Raw genomic sequence first — 15949 nt, 5'->3', positions numbered from 1 at the left:
CTTTCGCAACTTCGCATCTCCCATCACAATCACTTTCAAAGGTTGCACTCAAAGGCGTTTTTCATCTAAAAAACATGTGGTTCATGATACGGTGCCTTCAATTTCTAAGGTTACAACTGCCAAGTCGAGGGGTACATTGGGCCACGCCACTAAAACGTTGCTACAGGCGAGATCACGAAACGATGCTGCATGCTGGACTTACAATCCACAGATCTATGCGAGAGAATGCAAATGGGTGTCTTGTATTACACGTATGATGGGAATGCTTTGTTTGGATTAAGGGTTTTCGTCAAGGTGGTGCCTCCACCTCCATCGCGGTGGTCCGTTCAGCAGAAGAATCTCGGCGGGCGGATGTGATTGATGTCATGCGATAATCTGCCTCATGTGAGCCATCCTGAATTCGCTTCAGCTACGGCCGTATTAATATTCCCTGTCCAGACCGATGACTCCACCTACCAGTTGTTTTTCCTTGGCAAGCAGTTCTAGGGTTCGCGTTTGCATAGCCAAGGACGACTTCATCGTCTCCAGCAAACCTCTATAGTCAACAGTTTCCTCCTTTACAGGAACCGCTGTCGGCGCGGATGATTCCACCCGACGACGTTTCAAATCTGGCGATCGCGACAATGCCTTGTGCCCATGTTCAGCGGCTGCTGCTCCATTATCTCCATCGTCACCAACTGAAGTATCCTTCAACTCCAATGGCTCGCCTATCTCCACCCAGGATTGGTCCTGTACCTTCCGTTTGAGCAAGAGTGGGCTGTAAGATCGAACATATGACTGCAGAGCCGCATCCGTTTCCTCACGCAACAATGCGATGGCGCGCTCCAAGTTGATATCTATCGTTTTGACGATGGTCGTCACAACATTTGAGAGCATGCTCTCCCACAGGGAATCCAGTTCTCTAACGCGCGCTGCCACGCGCTCTTTGGATTTCGCGTGACTCGTTATGACAGCTGCCAAGGCAGGGGTCACCGCCATCGCAGTCGACGGCGCAGCTTTAGAAAGCTCGGTCGACAACTCCGTAAACGCCTTCAATTTGCCTTCTTCCTTGTCAAGCTGACATGAATCTTGAACCAGCTGGCTGCACAACCTGTTGCTTCTTAATCTTCCCATATGCATGAATTACAGAGGATATCTTACTTTGCAAGACGACTAGAGAACTCGCCAACGGCTTCTATGGACCTCTTTTTGTCATCTCTCGATTGAAAAGACAGATTTCCTGGTGTCACCTGCGACGCATCTGGACGGTCTTTTCCGTGGCGACTGCCGCTCTCGGGATTGTCACCCGAGTCCATAACTGAGGACCGGATTACATGCTGATATGCGTCAGATTAGATCTTGTCGTCCGTAGAGTCGAGGTGGAATACTGACCCCCTCAGTTTTCTTAGAGCGCTTTGAAGGATATGATCCCCTCTCTTCGTCAGCCCGCTCCCGGGAAGACCGGCGGACATCCCTGGAGCGATCGCGCTCACGCACGTAGCGTTCCCAAGATTCGAAGTCCCTGTCGCGGCGATCACGTTGAATAGGTTTTACTTCATGGTCGCGGCCGCGCTCTCTATCGAGCTCGCCATGATTTCGCCTGAACAAGTCGGACTGGGGCACGAGCGGCGATGAACGCGGGCCTCGTGGTAATGGACTTGTCGACGACGCTTTTGGCTTGTGTTTCGGTTTGGCCTTGGATTTTTCACATTTGGTATCATTATAGGAAGACTTTTCGGGGTTGACGCGGCCTTTGTCCCATTGAAGATCAGATGGATGAATAAACCTGCAGATCGCCAATTTAGGACGCGTCGATGGTGAGATAGGAGAGCATGACACGTACCGACAACGGCTCCCTTGGTTGCAGAATGGTTTTACGCCCTTACCATGCTCGTCAAAATACTATGAACACGGCGGGCAACCCAGCGGACGCGTCTAACGCGTCAGCGGAAGATCGATCAAGATAGAACTTGGGAGAGGTACGTACGCGACAGCGCATTGTCTTGTAGAGCGACATAATATTTGTTCGATACTACCTATCAGCAAGAGAAAGGTGTGTCGTGACGGTTGAGAGTAGGTGCAGAATAATAGGAAGAAGGGGAAGAAGCAAACTTTATAGTGTGATACTGGTGGTCCAGGGTGTGACGGGGCGCGTGACTCCTCCGAAGCTCAGCTTCTTCGATGCTTCCGTTGCACCTCACCGTAGATGGGCATCCGATCTCCAATGTTATCCACGACAGGAGGATCTCGAGCTCCGTATTATCGTTGAATATTCCCTGTCTGATGCATGAACGAGCTAGATCAACCATCATATCCGTGAGCTTGCTACTAGTACGTGGCTAACGCGCCTAAAGATCTAGTTTTTTTGCTGGTTCAGCTTGCATTCATCCTGTCGGGAAATCATCATCGATATCGCAATCATATCAAACTTATGTCCAATACAATCTAGCGCGCGTGTTGATTTCTCTGCACGAGGACAGAACGCGTCTCATGTTGTAAAGGCGCCGGCTTCTCACAATCGACTGGTTCCGGTTTCATCGCCTCGAGTTACGGAACCTACTCGTCAGCGCAAATTTTTGGCTTGTCTAGTCTTGCTCTTGTCTGTCTTCCTGGAAGTTGCTGCAAGCAACGCTCGCTCTGCTCAACTACTGCATCATCATATAATCTCGTATTCTCTTGCAATCTATTATGAGTTCATATTTCAACTGGTGGAGTGCACGCTATCCCACGGAGGTACGATATCACGAAGAATCTGCTCTGGTAACCACAACAGAACAACATTCGACCACAACCAGCGTTTTTCTACGTGATTTCGTGGAGCGACGATGCCCCTCACTCTATTCGGAGTTCCGTCCCGCATGGTGGTTGCCCAAGTACGCCAAAATATTATTGAGTTTACAGGTTGTTCATGCGAAGTCAGCGGCCATATGCAGACTCTTTATTGCGTCCTCGGAGATTTTTCAGAGAGAGATAAGGTGGTGTATAAACGGTGATGAATATTCATATGAACGTTTGACCATGGACGCTGACGCGATAACTTAGGACCTTTCTCCGCCTGCTCGATGGCGGAACCGTGTAAGATCATTTCCGGCGTCTGGTTTCGATCATGTACTTCATATCAACTAGGGGTTTGGACTTCACACCAGTGGATGACACCCATTTACCGCCCGACACTCCAATCATCGTCGTCCTGCATGGGCTTACAGGGGGTATGAAGACTTCTACGAGATAAACTGCCATAATCTAATCATGTGAACCTTCTCAAGGTTCATATGAATCGTACGTGAGAGCCATTCTCTCTCCCGCGTGCATGCCGGTCCACCAGGGCGGACTTGGGTATCGTGCAGTCGTGGTTAATTTCCGCGGATGTTAGTCCCATTCTGAATGGCCCCACAAACATTGTCATAGATGCTGACTGTCCCACAGGCGCAGGCGTTCCGGTTACGAGCCCACAGCTCTATTCCGCTGGCCATACAGATGATCTTCGCCAAGCTTTATTCTACATATCTCACCGATACCCGAAAGCACCTTTATTGGGACTATCCTTCTCCTTAGGAGCGAATGTTATGACACGATATGTCGCCGAAGAAGGAGAACATAGCCGTTTGAAATCGGCGTGTGTTCTCGGATGTGTACGTGCTTCGCGAGTTTAGGCTTCAACGGTGACAATTTCATTTATCAAGGAAGCCTTGGAATTTAGCGGCGAATTCCTCCAAGTAAGTCCAATATCCTTCTTACGGATCCGTTTCTTGATGCCGGCCAGGCTCTTGGCCACGTATATAGGACGTCATGTTTACTCCCAAGGCATGGGCCGAAATTTGGTTAATCTTCTGAAGCGGCACGTTGGCACATTTGACTCCGATCATGATGTCGCTAAAGCTGCCGCTGTGACTATCGGCCTCACTAAACCCACGATCAACATGTTTGACGAGCACTTCACAAGAATCGGTGGTGGTTCTTCGCCACCCTGGCCCTTCGCGTCAGCAAACGATTATTATGAATATTCATCCAGCCACAAGGTGCTTAACAAGATCAAAATCCCACTCCTAGCCATCAACGCTGCAGATGATCCTGTGGTTCAGGATGTGCCAATGGATGCGGAAGGTAATGGTTGGGTAATTATGGCCCTGACACCCTGCGGTGGGCATCTTGGATGGTTTGAACCAGACGAGAGGTGGGGACAAGTCAGGCGATGGATCAAGCGCCCGGTGTTTGAATGGCTTCGTGCGACAGGAGAAGACCTTGTTCGTTCGCCTCCACATTGGCGACCATTGCATGAGGAGGGCGGCTTTCTCAAAGAGGTTGGCATTGACAGGCTAGGGTGCAAAGAGCTAGACGGAAGCGATATCATTGTGGGTACAGAGGGAGAGGCCGGGTTGCTGGCCGGGTTGTAATCTGAGAAAGCAGATATACTGTCAGATTTCATATTTTATTCTAATCACTATCGCTAAAATGCACTCCATCGTCATCGTCATCTTCATGTGCGCGCAGCTGGCTCCTGTCATACTGGCTAATGTCAACAGACACAGTGCCTTCTTCCACGAAGCTGTCATCGTCGTGCTCCAAGTTCTTGTTGCGCTCAAATAATTGGCGACCTGACCAAGAATTAGATTAGAAAGGCGTCGTCAAAACACACTAGACCTCGGAATTACCGGTGGGTCGAGTTGTTGCACGTTTCCATTCTTCCCTGTCTCTCGGCGAGAGTGCGCGTAGCTTTTCCTCTTCGTCTTTCGCCTTCCTTTGTGCCATCTCGCGGTCAAATTTTATCTTCCATCCCTTAAACGACTCCACTGTAACTGGGGTTCCGCGAGTCCTTGCTTCTTCCGCCTGGTAATGTGAACTCCTTGTTCTCCAAATAGCACACCCGACTTTACCTCAATTGCCAGGCGTTCCTTCTCTGTTTCCTCAGCCATGAGTTGATCTGCCCTTTTACGAACGAGTGACGCCATCTGCTCTCTAAGATGGGAGACAAGGGTGAACGTCATGGCCATGCCGACATTCTCTTCGCCCTATTGATCGCCATGAGACGCGTCATAGCATCCTAAAGACGTCACCCACAACTTCCGTAAGACTCTCCAGCAAAGTCTCATGTTCAGTGTCCTCGAGTTCGCCCTCGATCGCTACCAACGTCAGGTGAGGCAGACAGTCAGGGTATGCATCGGGGTAATGGACGGATAGCTGTAGTTTGACTATTCACGGTGTTTCAGGACTATGTAATGGTGAGGTTTGACGACAAATCTCACAGGGGTGGTCGCCATCTATCGCTTCATCAGGCTCGACATCGATCTGGATCTCCCTGTCCGAAACAACTTGGTAAGGGTCTTAGTGAACTGATTTATGGTCAAGATCGGTAAGGACGAACTGGACAGCTCTGTAGGGTATATGGATTCAAGTACCTAAACATGCATTGAGCACAACATGAAGCTCTGCAACAAGAGGAATAGACCTCAAACTCCTCCGTAAGAATCTCTGCAGACATCGTTGTGTTCAGGAAATTATCCGATTACCGATCATAAGGTTTTGGCCAAATATGGACAACATGGTGAAAGAGAGTCCGAAAAGTGTCAAGCTTTCAAACGTTTTGTTGGACCCGACCTTCTGCAGCGGCTATGTCCTGGCTACGAGGAATAACATCTGCGGCACTGAGCAGCACTGCAAGAGGAGTATTTTCTCAAAGACCTAAGTTGGCGTTTCGAATGCTCTCCGACGTCCGTCACCCACCTGCTCTGCTTGACAAAACCAAGATTCAGGACCGCATGTGGTCAAAGGCTATCCAGGACACTATAGAACGCACGGCAGGAACAGCTCAAAAAGCCCACCCACCGACTGTAGATGAATTATGGGCTGCACGGAGTCAGAGTGCGACTTTCAACCCTCCAGCTGATCCGTACACGGGTTTGTTCCCTAGCACTCTAGATCGTGCTTACGTCTGATTATGACTTGTCCAGGAAGAAGAGTTCTTGTGAACGGAGGAGACTTGGGTGAAGCCTTTAGGAGGTTGCAAACGCGTCTCAGACGGAATCGTGTGATTCAGGAGGTGTCGCGGCAAAGACGACATGAAAAGAAGGGCGTAAAGCGGAGACGCTTGAGCAGTGAAAGGTGGAGAAGAATGTTTGCCAACGAGGTATTCATTTTTTTTGGCCCTGCTCTTTCAGGGCTGCGCTCATGCTTGCGTAGGTGCGGAAGAAAGTGCAACTCGTTAGCACTATACGTCGTCGTGGAGCCTACTAAGACCTCAATACCTCCTCTTATCCCTGCAACCAGTGTCCCCGGTATCTTCGCGTATTTCTCTGGTGAATTTGTTCCCCGCGGGACGCTGGTGTGCAAAATTACATATCTGGCCAGACTGTTTTTGGTATTTTAATGATTCTTCTTTCATGAAACAAGGCCGAAGCCGACGGTCGGTGCGTGGCGATTTGTGAAGTACCAAATTCTCGCCTTTTTCTCGCCCTTAGTTTTCTTGGTCTAGAATCTCGACCTCGCTTTGTCCACTCCTCCATCAAGCATATAACTAATATGAGAACAGGTATAATCAATCTGATGGTCCAACTGCCGAGCCTCCTAGTACCACCAGTCCCTCTATCTAGGGGGGAATACTCGCCGGGGATGCATTCTTGTCCGAGTAATCCCGTCGCTGGACACGAGGCCGCCCCTTTCGACCTCATGGCTGCCACGACGAGCGATTAAGTCGTGCCGTGTTTGCTGATATCCTGGATCGTGACACGACTGCACACCTTTCCGTACTTCATAGCGGATCGGTTCGGTGCCGTTCAATTCAAATCTGCCGGCTGCTGGGGCTAGGTATGTGGCGTGACCGCATCATTATTGTGAATTGGGACTTCCGTGGAGTAAATGCAGTGGAATGCGTGTAGGGGGTGATCGGAAAGCGCGGCGACCCCACGGCCAGTGGTGGCTCGCTCACTTTGAAAGGTAAAAAGCCTGCTAGATTTCACACCCTTCTAGCGGCCTCTCGATGCTCTCTTAGATTTCACGACGCATGTTGCCGCAGGAAGGAACGCGATGCCCACGCGACGTAGGATGATGTACGAAATCTCCTCTACATAAGAAGCCCGCACCTGATGACCAGACGTCAAGTTAATAGTACAATCCTCTACCGCGACTCTAATAAGCTCTTACCCCATTCCCAACAACATTCCGCGCCGGAGATGTGTCATAATGTTCGTCGGTGCTTTGATGTTGACCCGGTCCCCGGATTAACCTACTTCTTTCCATAGATCATTGATGGTCGATACCACCCCGAATGTAGTCACTTCATTGCCATGTCGACAAAGTTCCAGGACTGCCTGCGACCAAATTGTCTCTTCAGTACAAGACATGCTCATCCCATAGGTGTGCCTCTCGACTATTTTCCCTTTGCAATGCATTGACTTCTTCAAAGCATGCAAGTCGCAAGCCTGCATACGGCTGATGGCCCTGCCTATGAAGAACCCTATTCGCATAAGTCCTTCAAAATGTGGTGACTGTCTCTTAAAGACAAGAGATGAAGTGACGCCAATGGTCCGAGTAGCTGGGATGCGATAGTGGGTCACAGTTTAGTCCCCGACATAGATATACCATACGACCAGTGCTTTAATGCTGGTGGCGCTGGCAACGCAGCCCGTATTTAACTCATTAATTACTGGGAAGGTTGATAATTTGCGATGATAATGTATTCTGCTGACCTGTTCGATAACTATGCTTTGGTGTGCACTGTGGACTGACTCTAGCTCCCCATAATGATAACACCAGATCCCACGATAATGCCACGTGTAAGATAATCATGCCAAACTCGTCACAAGTGACCTTGTTCTTGGTTTGCAGACTACTCCCTTGTTCTGTGTTTGGCCCAAGTGTCTGGCGGGGTACAACAATGCATCAAACATCTATGGGAGACTCACGCGAGAAGTTCCACACCAGCTATATAGTTTAATACCTAATAGCATGGCCTTAGCCGACCCCCCGCTCGTCCCGTGTTCTGTGACTGGTTCACAGTTAAAACTCAACGCATATGGCTTGGAGAGCTCCCGACAATCTGAGATTCTACATACAGGAAGCACGCCTCGTGTCTATCAATTTGAGCTCATCTCAGCCCAGCGTTGATGCCGCTTTACACGCTCTTCCCCGCCGATACAGAAAACTGAGAGCAATCCATCCACTTCGGCTCGCCCTCTTCAACGAGTATTGTCAAGAATGTACGAATCCTCATATTATGGTTTTTCCAGGTCTAAAAAATAATTCTAGGGACAGACGAATTTGTTCCATGCGTTTCGCTTGGTGAGGAAGACGAGGATAAAGAGACGGGTGAGCGCTTCACGGTGCCGTGCCCACCTTTCTATCAAGTTCCGTCTATCAGCCTCGCCCGGGCTGATAGCCTCAAACGGTAATAACCATCAATCGACTCCTTGCCATGAGCTAACCGTACTTGAAGATTGTTCACGTGGATAGATCTTCTTCCACTGGAATCCGTGCGACGAGCTGTGCATCTCCTCTACCCTGAGACAAAAGCCTGGTCCTTTGCTTCTGATGCAGATGATCCGGATCATGCCATCTTCAAATGTATAACATGGTCCCGGGTAGTGGCTCACGACGACGAGCGGCATTGTCGGAGTGCCATGAGCATATTCATCCAGCCACCTTGGGTCCTCTCTGTCTGCGATCTTGAGCTATTTTGCAAACGCCAATCAGTATGGGCGGCTAACAATATCGAAGCATTCGTTGCTGACTTATGTCACCAGTTCTTTGGATCATCCTCGTCGCCGTCGACCGAGCTTCTTCATGAGCGGCCTACCACACCTCATGAAAGGCTATGGTACAAGGTAAGACGCCGCCGCTCTTACTTATTAATGAGTTACGTACTCACGCCACCAGCTATGGGACTGTTGTATCACTAGAAGCTGTCCATGGTTTGTCGTAAGCACTTACACGCATTGGGTCTTTGGAGTATTCTCGAACGGTAAGCTAGATTTAGTCACCTACCAAACGTTTTCCACTGAGCCTCGGAATTCAGGGTGGACTGCAGCGTTTGTCTCTCCAGTGTATAGCCATGACTCTCACGACCCATCTGTTTTGCAACTCCTGCTGTTCTGGCTTTGTTCAGCGATGGGATTCTCTGGAGGTTGGGTGGTCCCAGAAGTTCGCATCGAACCAGCTTATCCTAGTCATCATCTCACGGCCTCAGTCTCCGATCTCGCCGCTGGACCACTGATAAGTCGACATCTGCCCTCTGGGCCGGAGATGACTAGATCCGCGTCATTCGATTCTATTTGATTGAAGCAGGCCTGCGTATGCACGCTCACTATTATTGTAGGTTGGAGCTACCAAATTTTTGCTGTATCTTTTCCAGTTTAAGAGGTTTGCGCCGAGTGCTTCTGTTTTCATCTCAGCCCAGCTACCATGATAACTATACTATCCTCTAGTACCTCCGATCATTTAAAAACAGCCAAGGCACCCCACAGGATTTTCAGAGATCTGGTAATTGTAATTCAATGTAATGCATCCCAAAAATAGATGAACAGCAAATCACTATCAGCCAGAATTCCCGATAAGTATGTCTCCCACAAAAAGACTTCGTGTAAACGTTGCGCCAGAAATTCTTTTGCGAGGCCGTGAACTGTAATTATTCTAGCTTAGATCTAAGCGGCCTATCACTTTCTTTGCTGATTCTGGAATGGCCTTTTCCGGCTGTTCCGCAACGTGCAAAGGTGTCTTGGCGGGCGTATTACCCCCGTATGATGAAATTGGTGTCCTGTCACTGGTGCCTGCGGGGGGGACAGATACCGATTGCGATAATAGCTGTGGAACCTGAGAGAAAGGTTCGTAAAGTTTTGGGCGCAGAGAGCTTGTGGGAGGGGGGATCTGTGAACCTTATTCAGACCTTGCAGGGTCAAGACAGTCGGTCATCGAACCATCATCAAAGGCCCCGCATGAGGCGCGTTCTGCATGTCTTGAACCGAATAGTATTCAAGCAGTATGCTCAAAGCATCTAAGACGTACCAGAAATTCTCAGTTATTAATTGCGGCCAGTTCCGAGCGACCTACCTGAGACCTTGGCAATGTCTTCTTCTGTGAACCCGTAATATTCGACTGCAAAGCGAGAACCATCAGGTGAAGCGGGTTTATGAGAAGGAGGTGTTGGAAGGGATGCTGAAGGTGGAGATGCGGAGATTCGGGCGTCCAGAGAAGCCGAATGAGGACCATCAACAGCTCGCTGGGCCAGAACGTAGCAGGCACTTGCAATGATGCGAGGAGGGAATAAGACGCATAATGGTGTCCGATAACTGACACGTGCATTGAGACAACGAGTCGCCTCTGGAAGTCTGGGACGACTAACTCACGAATCATGAGCAATACTCCATGCATAATCGTGAACTCTCGAGTCTTCCTGGTAGGCATCAAAAAGATCGATTAATTCTGCGTGAGGGCTTGGAGCTGCAAAGTCAAAGCATAGTGCTTCGAGGAGGACTTCTTCGGTGAGAAGAATAACGTTTTGTAGTTGATCGACTTCCTGGCGATAGTGTGAGCTCAGTTTAAGCAACAAAAAGGTGTTACATGCTGGGCTCTCGCTGTGTATGAGGGACACATCTTTCCCTGTAATCTTTGCCTGACAGACTCTTGCGACGTCGCGAAGCTTGCGTCCACACTCTTCCGTTTTTGTTGCAAGGAATATGCAGGAAGCTGCAACGTCCTAGAAGGAGCCGTTGTACGCATGATCAAGGAATTGCGAGATAAGAATACCTGTCTGTGATAATCTTCCATGGAGTATCTCATAAAAAAGCGATGAAACCAGGTTGCCGCTGTGAACATTGCGGAAGTGGGCCTGTAAGACGCGTGAAAAGAAGATTCAGAGCTGATAATTGACAAAGGGCTAACAGTCCAAGGGAAGAACCCAAACGAAACAAAAATTCGACACCCCTAGATCTATCATACAACTCCTTCGCGACGGTGTAGGATGAAGTGACAACACTCGGTGTGAGACGAAGTGCTGATATCGGAAATACCCACTGGGATTGCATGATGGTCCCCCAGCTGGGAGGAAGGAAGCAAACCTTGAAGAAGTGACAACGCCACAATTGCCTAAATATCACGTAAAGCTGTGCAAGTTCTTAAGATGGGGCCCCCCTACTTGTTTCGTTAGCTGCCTCGAGCCATTGTGTTAACTTTACGATTTTTCTTGCGCGTGAAGTAGGCTAGTGCGCGCTGATCACCCAAGAAAGAAAAAAGAGTTCATTCACATTTTAGTTCGGTAGCTAGCCCGGTTACATTCTCACTTCTCATTTTATTCTGTCTCCGTGACACAGGTTAACAAATCCCGCGTTCGGGGACAATCAGAATTACAGCAAAGTGGATTCTGGGGCCAGACGAGTTCTTTCCGACGGCTACAGCCGCGGATATCATCTCCCTCACCGTACGCAGCGAGGTGGGCCTCGTGCATGTCTTCTTTCAATACTTGCTTTAATTTGCCCGAACATCCCCTCTAGTAGTAGTCCCCCATAAGATCTGGCAGCTGGCAGCTTGGAAATCAAGGAATCCTTGCTTGTTTCTTTACGATCAGTTTTCGTATTTCCGCTTACCTTCGCGCTTGCTTGCCTTGCCCCGAATATTCTTGACTCACTAGAAGCGAATATTTGTAGCTTTCACTCTGTGCTCAAAGTACTGTCCAATGTGTGACGTGCCTGTCGCACGCCTTCTGATTTCGGATTCCTCTTTATTGGATGTTGAGTATTTCCTCCACCATCATTACACAACCCAAAGTAAACGACATCAATTGTTTTCGCTCTGAAGAACCTCACAGTGGGGATTCTTCCGCTTGTCCTCACCGCCTCCATGAGACAGGTCTTACGAAACAATTACAACACAAAGGCGGTTGTTGCTACCTATTTTCCCCTGGTCGCCTTGCCCGACATTACATCTCGTTCTTTCGTATCTTATACCATGGCAGACACCAAGCCTGTCAAGATGCCCAACATAATATTCATCCTAAATATCTGCAGATCTCGCAAAATATACAGGAAATTGCAAAGGAATTGTCATATCCATCGATCTCTCCGCACCGCTATTCTAATCACCGATCATCGATGCATCTTCATCACCATCACCCAAAGGTACCAACATACATACTGCCAACACCTCTCTGGTCGTATCCACAGTACAGCTTCTACAGCCTCTCGACGTAAAACCCTATCTGCCTTGGCCTTGCTGTGTACAACCAGGACAAACTGAGTCAATGAAACGGTCTGCAACATGGTCGTCAGTGTCCAAGCCAGTATGCCCTCATAGCGTTCAAGTCTCACTAAATTGTTGGGGGAACTGGCGACTACGTTTCAAAGGTCAAAGGATTTCTGGTCAGCTTCGCGGCCCCTCCTTACAAGCGCCACGAGGTACTCACTATTGCCAGCATGTTGTCGTGCATGAAGGTGGCACGCAATTAGTTGGATGAGATGAGCTAAATTTGCAATAACGATCATCACATCGGATCTAAAGGCGTGTGAGTAGTATGTTTTCAATTGTTCGGGTGCGTAGCTGACCATTTCGTCGGCCTGAATAGTGTCAGTCGCAGCAAAAACATCCACCTGAAGATGCTCACCAAGTCGAAAACATGGCCGCATTGGCTGTACGTATTACGAACTCTGAATACAAGACAAGGACCAGAGTGAGCGACAAACTCATAGGTCAGGGGATGACCCACCTTCGCCAGTGACACATGGAGGAAAGTTGGACAACGGAGAGGGGGGAACTGGAGTTGTTGGACCAAATGAACCAAATGGTTGCCCATTATAAGCACCAGGAATTCTTGCGAATATTCGAAAACAGATCGTGCTGATCTTGTCGGGGGGTCACTGATTAGGCATCGGACCGTTTGAACAGATCTATAGCCAGCTAGGTGCAGCGTCAACTTGTGGCACGGAAGAACCACCCGATGCTCCTCGGAACAGCCATTTTGGCTCCACCAGTCGTTCTGCAATATACATATCGGGGTAGCCAGTAGAGAAATTGGTTCCGTTTATCTAGCGAATGGCCTTGCTAAAAAGCTAAAAACCCAAATGAGTCTCCACAACGGGGACGGCCGAACCTCATCTAGCGAAGGGGTGTTTTTGCCGAGTTCGAGGATCGAACACAACAAGCCGCGTCATGTGTACACTCACTCATTGTCGGGACGGCATCCCGAATATCTTACATCAATCCAACCACCGCCCAGGAAGCACTGGAATTCTTTATTGTATTTTTGAGTCGTAATGCGATGCGACGACGTTGGGGGGTTGCGAGGTTTCGTTTTTCCTGATATTTTCAAAATGGGCTGGGCAGTCTTCGGAACTCCACTGAAGAATTTCGGCAGCTGCTCTCGAATATTTTGTACCAGTCTCGCGCTCATATCGCGACCTGTCACATTATAATTCCCGAAAATACTCACCTTTATCATCCAGAATCAGACTGATGGCCCCGAAGTATTGGCCTGGGTACTCTCCCGCAGGGTTACGCATGTTTCATCTCAAGGGCGGCCGCAAATGCGTTTGAACGCCAAAAGAATATGACGTCCATCCTCTTGATTAACCTCGCACCACAGAAAGGCTCCGCCCACACGCATGGTGATCTGCAACTGATCTTGAAAGTGACAAAGGCTAATTGTAAACTCTATCGTGCTCATCACCGGATAAAGACGAAGTTTTGGTGATGAGGGGTAAATCGCCAATTTTGTTATCCTGCAAACATCCCCACAACATATTGGCTGACCCCTTCAGGAGTCAAACTGCCAACGTCGGAGAATACCAGTGTAATCAGGTCCGGCCTAGTATTCATCCATCAGAACGTGTCATGACACTATCAATTCTCACACCTGGTATAGTCCACTCCAGGGTTGCACGCAATTTGTTCAGACGTCATCTGTCGTATATTGTCGCAATTGCTGGCCTTTTCATGTGCTGATTTGATCGCACCCGTGGTCGGAGGGGACGCAACGTTGCCTGCTGGGGACAAAGGGAAAGACAGAGTATTGGATGTGTGCGTTGGCAGGTCATACTGCGATAGCGGGAATAGACGATGGAATTTGTAACTGTAAAGTTAAAATTCATGAGTTCCGGAGAAGTGCATCGCGATAATGGACTTGCCTCTCAGCGAGAGCGTAAAAAGGGATATTCGCGGCCTGCGCAATGATTGCGATTTGGTTACTGCCAACGGCATTGATCAAGCCGCCGCTTTCTACGACAGCTTCTGATCCCACTAGAACAAAATCTACCTTGTCCATGACATATGATGCCGCTGAATCTAGCACCACAGTGCAGGGTATACCTGCGGCAGTAAGTTCTTCATAGGTTCGTAGGCTTTCAACGATCACATTAGCCTTCTTCGGAGATTCCAGAGGTACAGAGCATAAATGCGAACCCTAAGCCGCGAGGCCGTGCTTCCGTCACATAGACCGATATTCTCTTTCTCTCATGGGCACGGAGTAAGGTCTTCATCACTACTCTCGAATAGGAATGAGTCAGGATCTTCCCGTTGACATGAGGGATCATACAACGAGGGAGCACGTGGAAAACATACCACCGAATCATCTTTGATGAACCCCAGCGCAAGGTTTGCAATTTTATCGCGATAAGTGAGAGCCTCAGCAGCATATTTTTGGCCTTGTCTAACAAGCTCTAGTTTCAAATCGGAGAAGCTCTTTTGTAATTGTCAGTTTGAGAAAGAAGATAGACGGGCGGTACTAACTGCGGAATCATGCGGGAGCAGTGTGACAAACGCGATGAATAATTCGCACCCAGCGTTCAAACTGATCGGATTGGAAGTTGACAACTTCAAAGCTTCTGCACCATTATTCAGAGCTTTCACCAGCTCAAGCATGGTTCCGGCTATGGTCTTCTGGGTCAACGTGGCCCTGGAGGAAGGGAACTGGTATAATACCATCGGATGTCTCAATCAGCTTGCTAAGGGCTAAAATCGCGGCCAGGGGAGCCGATAGCTGGTCTTGATATGAGCATTACAAAGAAATGGCAATAGAAGAAAGTGGTACCTCCTCATTCTTTAGGAATGAAGCGTACGTTTCGCAGATATCGAAAGAAACCTCAGAGGATGCAGAGGCCGATGTATTTGCCTCCGTGGTTGCAAGGCCTGGCATGACAAAGAGAGTAATTTGAAGGTACTGGGGGAGGTATTAGCGTGTTCCTTCAACGTTCCTTGCAGAGATGATGATAGGCGGGCCGCATGACTCTTAAGATCACGTGCTACTGAGGACATATGGGCGCTTGGACTTGTTCAAGAGACTAATTACAAGTAATATTCGGGGGGTACGACCTTGTACTTTATATGTTTAGACTTGGTTTAGACCAACCAAAAGCTTGAGCTGGTCATTTACCACCATAGTACAACATCCATGCAACATCCATGCAATATGCTTTATTATCACCAAAACTGTTCCTGTCACAAGTCATGAAGATTGAAGCAATTTGAAGGGAACATGCTCGTAACGAAGCAGTAAAGTGACAGCTGCGATACCTAGGTCTGACCCTGCGGCTCCCTGCGGAAGACTGTTTGACAATGTGACATCGAAAATTACTTGGCTCCCGCGCCCGCGAAACCATTTAGCCCAATTTACGGCCACGCTAGTGCGGGAACGCTGGGCGTCACATTTAGTACTCTTTGTCACTAACTTTAGGTAGCCTTTGTCCTTCTAGCTTTGCCATGTCAATTTTGTTTCCGTTGCTATGTGGTCACAATGGGTATCTGTCAAGTCTATCCGTGACCCGTAATACGTGGTTTACGCTGGTTAACGTTCTGTTAAGATTCGCTCGATGAACATAACGTCGGGGAAAGCGTTTAAGAAGGAACGGTCCAACGTAGAACGTAATCAATATATCAGCGCAATTTCAGCGCCGTCTTCCAAGACAAAGCAACAAGGTGGACTACTATCGAAGTCAATTTTGTACTGAACCCTGTGTCAATTTTCGTATGGAACCTTTCAATTTAGGAAAGAATTATA

General features: G+C 48.7%; 9 protein-coding genes across 9 annotated transcripts; 4 read left to right on the top strand and 5 right to left on the bottom strand.

Moving 5' to 3' along the window:
* Window positions 1–5: 5 nt before the first annotated feature.
* Window positions 6–2116, bottom strand: DEU56DRAFT_762969 (uncharacterized protein). The gene is made up of 7 exons (XM_041350769.1): window positions 1967–2116; window positions 1823–1881; window positions 1372–1765; window positions 1141–1316; window positions 439–1090; window positions 212–384; window positions 6–156 (listed from the first exon to the last, which is right to left on the bottom strand). The coding sequence occupies exons 1-6, from the start codon at window positions 1994–1996 to the stop codon at window positions 364–366; spliced, it is 1332 nt and encodes a 443-aa protein (XP_041215530.1). The 5' UTR covers window positions 1997–2116; the 3' UTR covers window positions 6–156; window positions 212–363.
* Window positions 2117–2667: 551 nt separating this feature from the next.
* DEU56DRAFT_905752 (AB-hydrolase YheT) lies at window positions 2668–4373 on the top strand (the record flags this gene model as incomplete). Its single annotated transcript, XM_041356754.1, has 8 exons — window positions 2668–2852; window positions 2900–2968; window positions 3022–3054; window positions 3106–3188; window positions 3246–3347; window positions 3406–3611; window positions 3667–3695; window positions 3743–4373. 8 exons carry the CDS (start codon window positions 2668–2670, stop codon window positions 4371–4373), a joined length of 1338 nt encoding a protein of 445 aa, XP_041215529.1.
* Window positions 4374–4393: 20 nt separating this feature from the next.
* On the bottom strand, window positions 4394–5505 carry DEU56DRAFT_3500 (RWD-domain-containing protein). Its single transcript, XM_041345796.1, has 7 exons — window positions 5426–5505; window positions 5342–5375; window positions 5223–5288; window positions 5038–5168; window positions 4854–4988; window positions 4632–4806; window positions 4394–4574 (listed from the first exon to the last, which is right to left on the bottom strand). The coding sequence occupies exons 1-7, from the start codon at window positions 5456–5458 to the stop codon at window positions 4414–4416; spliced, it is 735 nt and encodes a 244-aa protein (XP_041215528.1). The 5' UTR covers window positions 5459–5505; the 3' UTR covers window positions 4394–4413.
* A 170-nt stretch (window positions 5506–5675) lies between these two features.
* Window positions 5676–6210, top strand: DEU56DRAFT_905750 (uncharacterized protein; the record flags this gene model as incomplete). The annotated part of the gene is made up of 3 exons (XM_041356753.1): window positions 5676–5874; window positions 5928–6103; window positions 6157–6210. 3 exons carry the CDS (start codon window positions 5676–5678, stop codon window positions 6208–6210), a joined length of 429 nt encoding a protein of 142 aa, XP_041215527.1.
* A 1004-nt stretch (window positions 6211–7214) lies between these two features.
* DEU56DRAFT_722331 (uncharacterized protein) lies at window positions 7215–7521 on the top strand (the record flags this gene model as incomplete). The annotated part of the gene is made up of 2 exons (XM_041347723.1): window positions 7215–7329; window positions 7379–7521. Coding segments are annotated over 2 exons (258 nt in total), but the record flags the coding sequence as incomplete, so codon positions are not given.
* Window positions 7522–7987: 466 nt separating this feature from the next.
* On the top strand, window positions 7988–9246 carry DEU56DRAFT_721847 (uncharacterized protein; the record flags this gene model as incomplete). The annotated part of the gene is made up of 5 exons (XM_041347707.1): window positions 7988–8171; window positions 8221–8359; window positions 8408–8795; window positions 8848–8932; window positions 8987–9246. The coding sequence occupies 5 exons, from the start codon at window positions 7988–7990 to the stop codon at window positions 9244–9246; spliced, it is 1056 nt and encodes a 351-aa protein (XP_041215525.1).
* Window positions 9247–9600: 354 nt separating this feature from the next.
* Window positions 9601–10991, bottom strand: DEU56DRAFT_867171 (cyclin-like protein; the record flags this gene model as incomplete). The annotated part of the gene is made up of 7 exons (XM_041355409.1): window positions 9601–9834; window positions 9885–9961; window positions 10018–10256; window positions 10314–10483; window positions 10532–10663; window positions 10714–10795; window positions 10849–10991. 7 exons carry the CDS (start codon window positions 10989–10991, stop codon window positions 9601–9603), a joined length of 1077 nt encoding a protein of 358 aa, XP_041215524.1.
* Window positions 10992–12156: 1165 nt separating this feature from the next.
* Window positions 12157–12681, bottom strand: DEU56DRAFT_721996 (uncharacterized protein; the record flags this gene model as incomplete). Its single annotated transcript, XM_041347712.1, has 6 exons — window positions 12157–12212; window positions 12270–12292; window positions 12365–12453; window positions 12504–12515; window positions 12563–12605; window positions 12665–12681. 6 exons carry the CDS (start codon window positions 12679–12681, stop codon window positions 12157–12159), a joined length of 240 nt encoding a protein of 79 aa, XP_041215523.1.
* Window positions 12682–13258: 577 nt separating this feature from the next.
* On the bottom strand, window positions 13259–15088 carry DEU56DRAFT_920852 (uncharacterized protein; the record flags this gene model as incomplete). Its single annotated transcript, XM_041358500.1, has 8 exons — window positions 13259–13762; window positions 13811–13992; window positions 14078–14294; window positions 14356–14462; window positions 14515–14634; window positions 14683–14832; window positions 14864–14932; window positions 14984–15088. The coding sequence occupies 8 exons, from the start codon at window positions 15086–15088 to the stop codon at window positions 13672–13674; spliced, it is 1041 nt and encodes a 346-aa protein (XP_041215522.1). The 3' UTR covers window positions 13259–13671.
* Between the last annotated feature and the right edge of the window lie 861 nt (window positions 15089–15949).

The sequence above is a fragment of the Suillus clintonianus genome (genome assembly GCF_016758775.1).
Source record: "Suillus clintonianus strain FC179 chromosome Unknown DEU56scaffold_1, whole genome shotgun sequence".
Lineage (NCBI taxonomy): Eukaryota > Fungi > Basidiomycota > Agaricomycetes > Boletales > Suillaceae > Suillus > Suillus clintonianus.
Note: the sequence above shows the minus strand (reverse complement) of the source record. Positions and strands in the feature narration are given on the sequence as shown.

What these genes read in the sequence shown, in the direction of transcription:
- DEU56DRAFT_762969 (XM_041350769.1), bottom strand. Translation starts at nt 1,996, where the DNA reads ATGTCGCTCTACAAGACAATGCGCTGTCGC. An exon ending in TTCTCTAGTCGTCTTGCAAA is followed by an intron (nt 1,091 to 1,140) that starts GTAAGATATCCT and finishes AAGAAGCAACAG; the next exon opens with GTTGTGCAGCCAGCTGGTTC. An exon ending in TGGTAGGTGGAGTCATCGGT is followed by an intron (nt 385 to 438) that starts CTGGACAGGGAA and finishes AGGATGGCTCAC; the next exon opens with ATGAGGCAGATTATCGCATG.
- DEU56DRAFT_3500 (XM_041345796.1), bottom strand. Translation starts at nt 5,458, where the DNA reads ATGTCTGCAGAGATTCTTACGGAGGAGTTTGAG. An exon ending in ATACCCTACAGAGCTGTCCA is followed by an intron (nt 5,289 to 5,341) that starts GTTCGTCCTTAC and finishes ACCCTTACCAAG; the next exon opens with TTGTTTCGGACAGGGAGATC. An exon ending in TGCAACAACTCGACCCACCG is followed by an intron (nt 4,575 to 4,631) that starts GTAATTCCGAGG and finishes ATTCTTGGTCAG; the next exon opens with GTCGCCAATTATTTGAGCGC.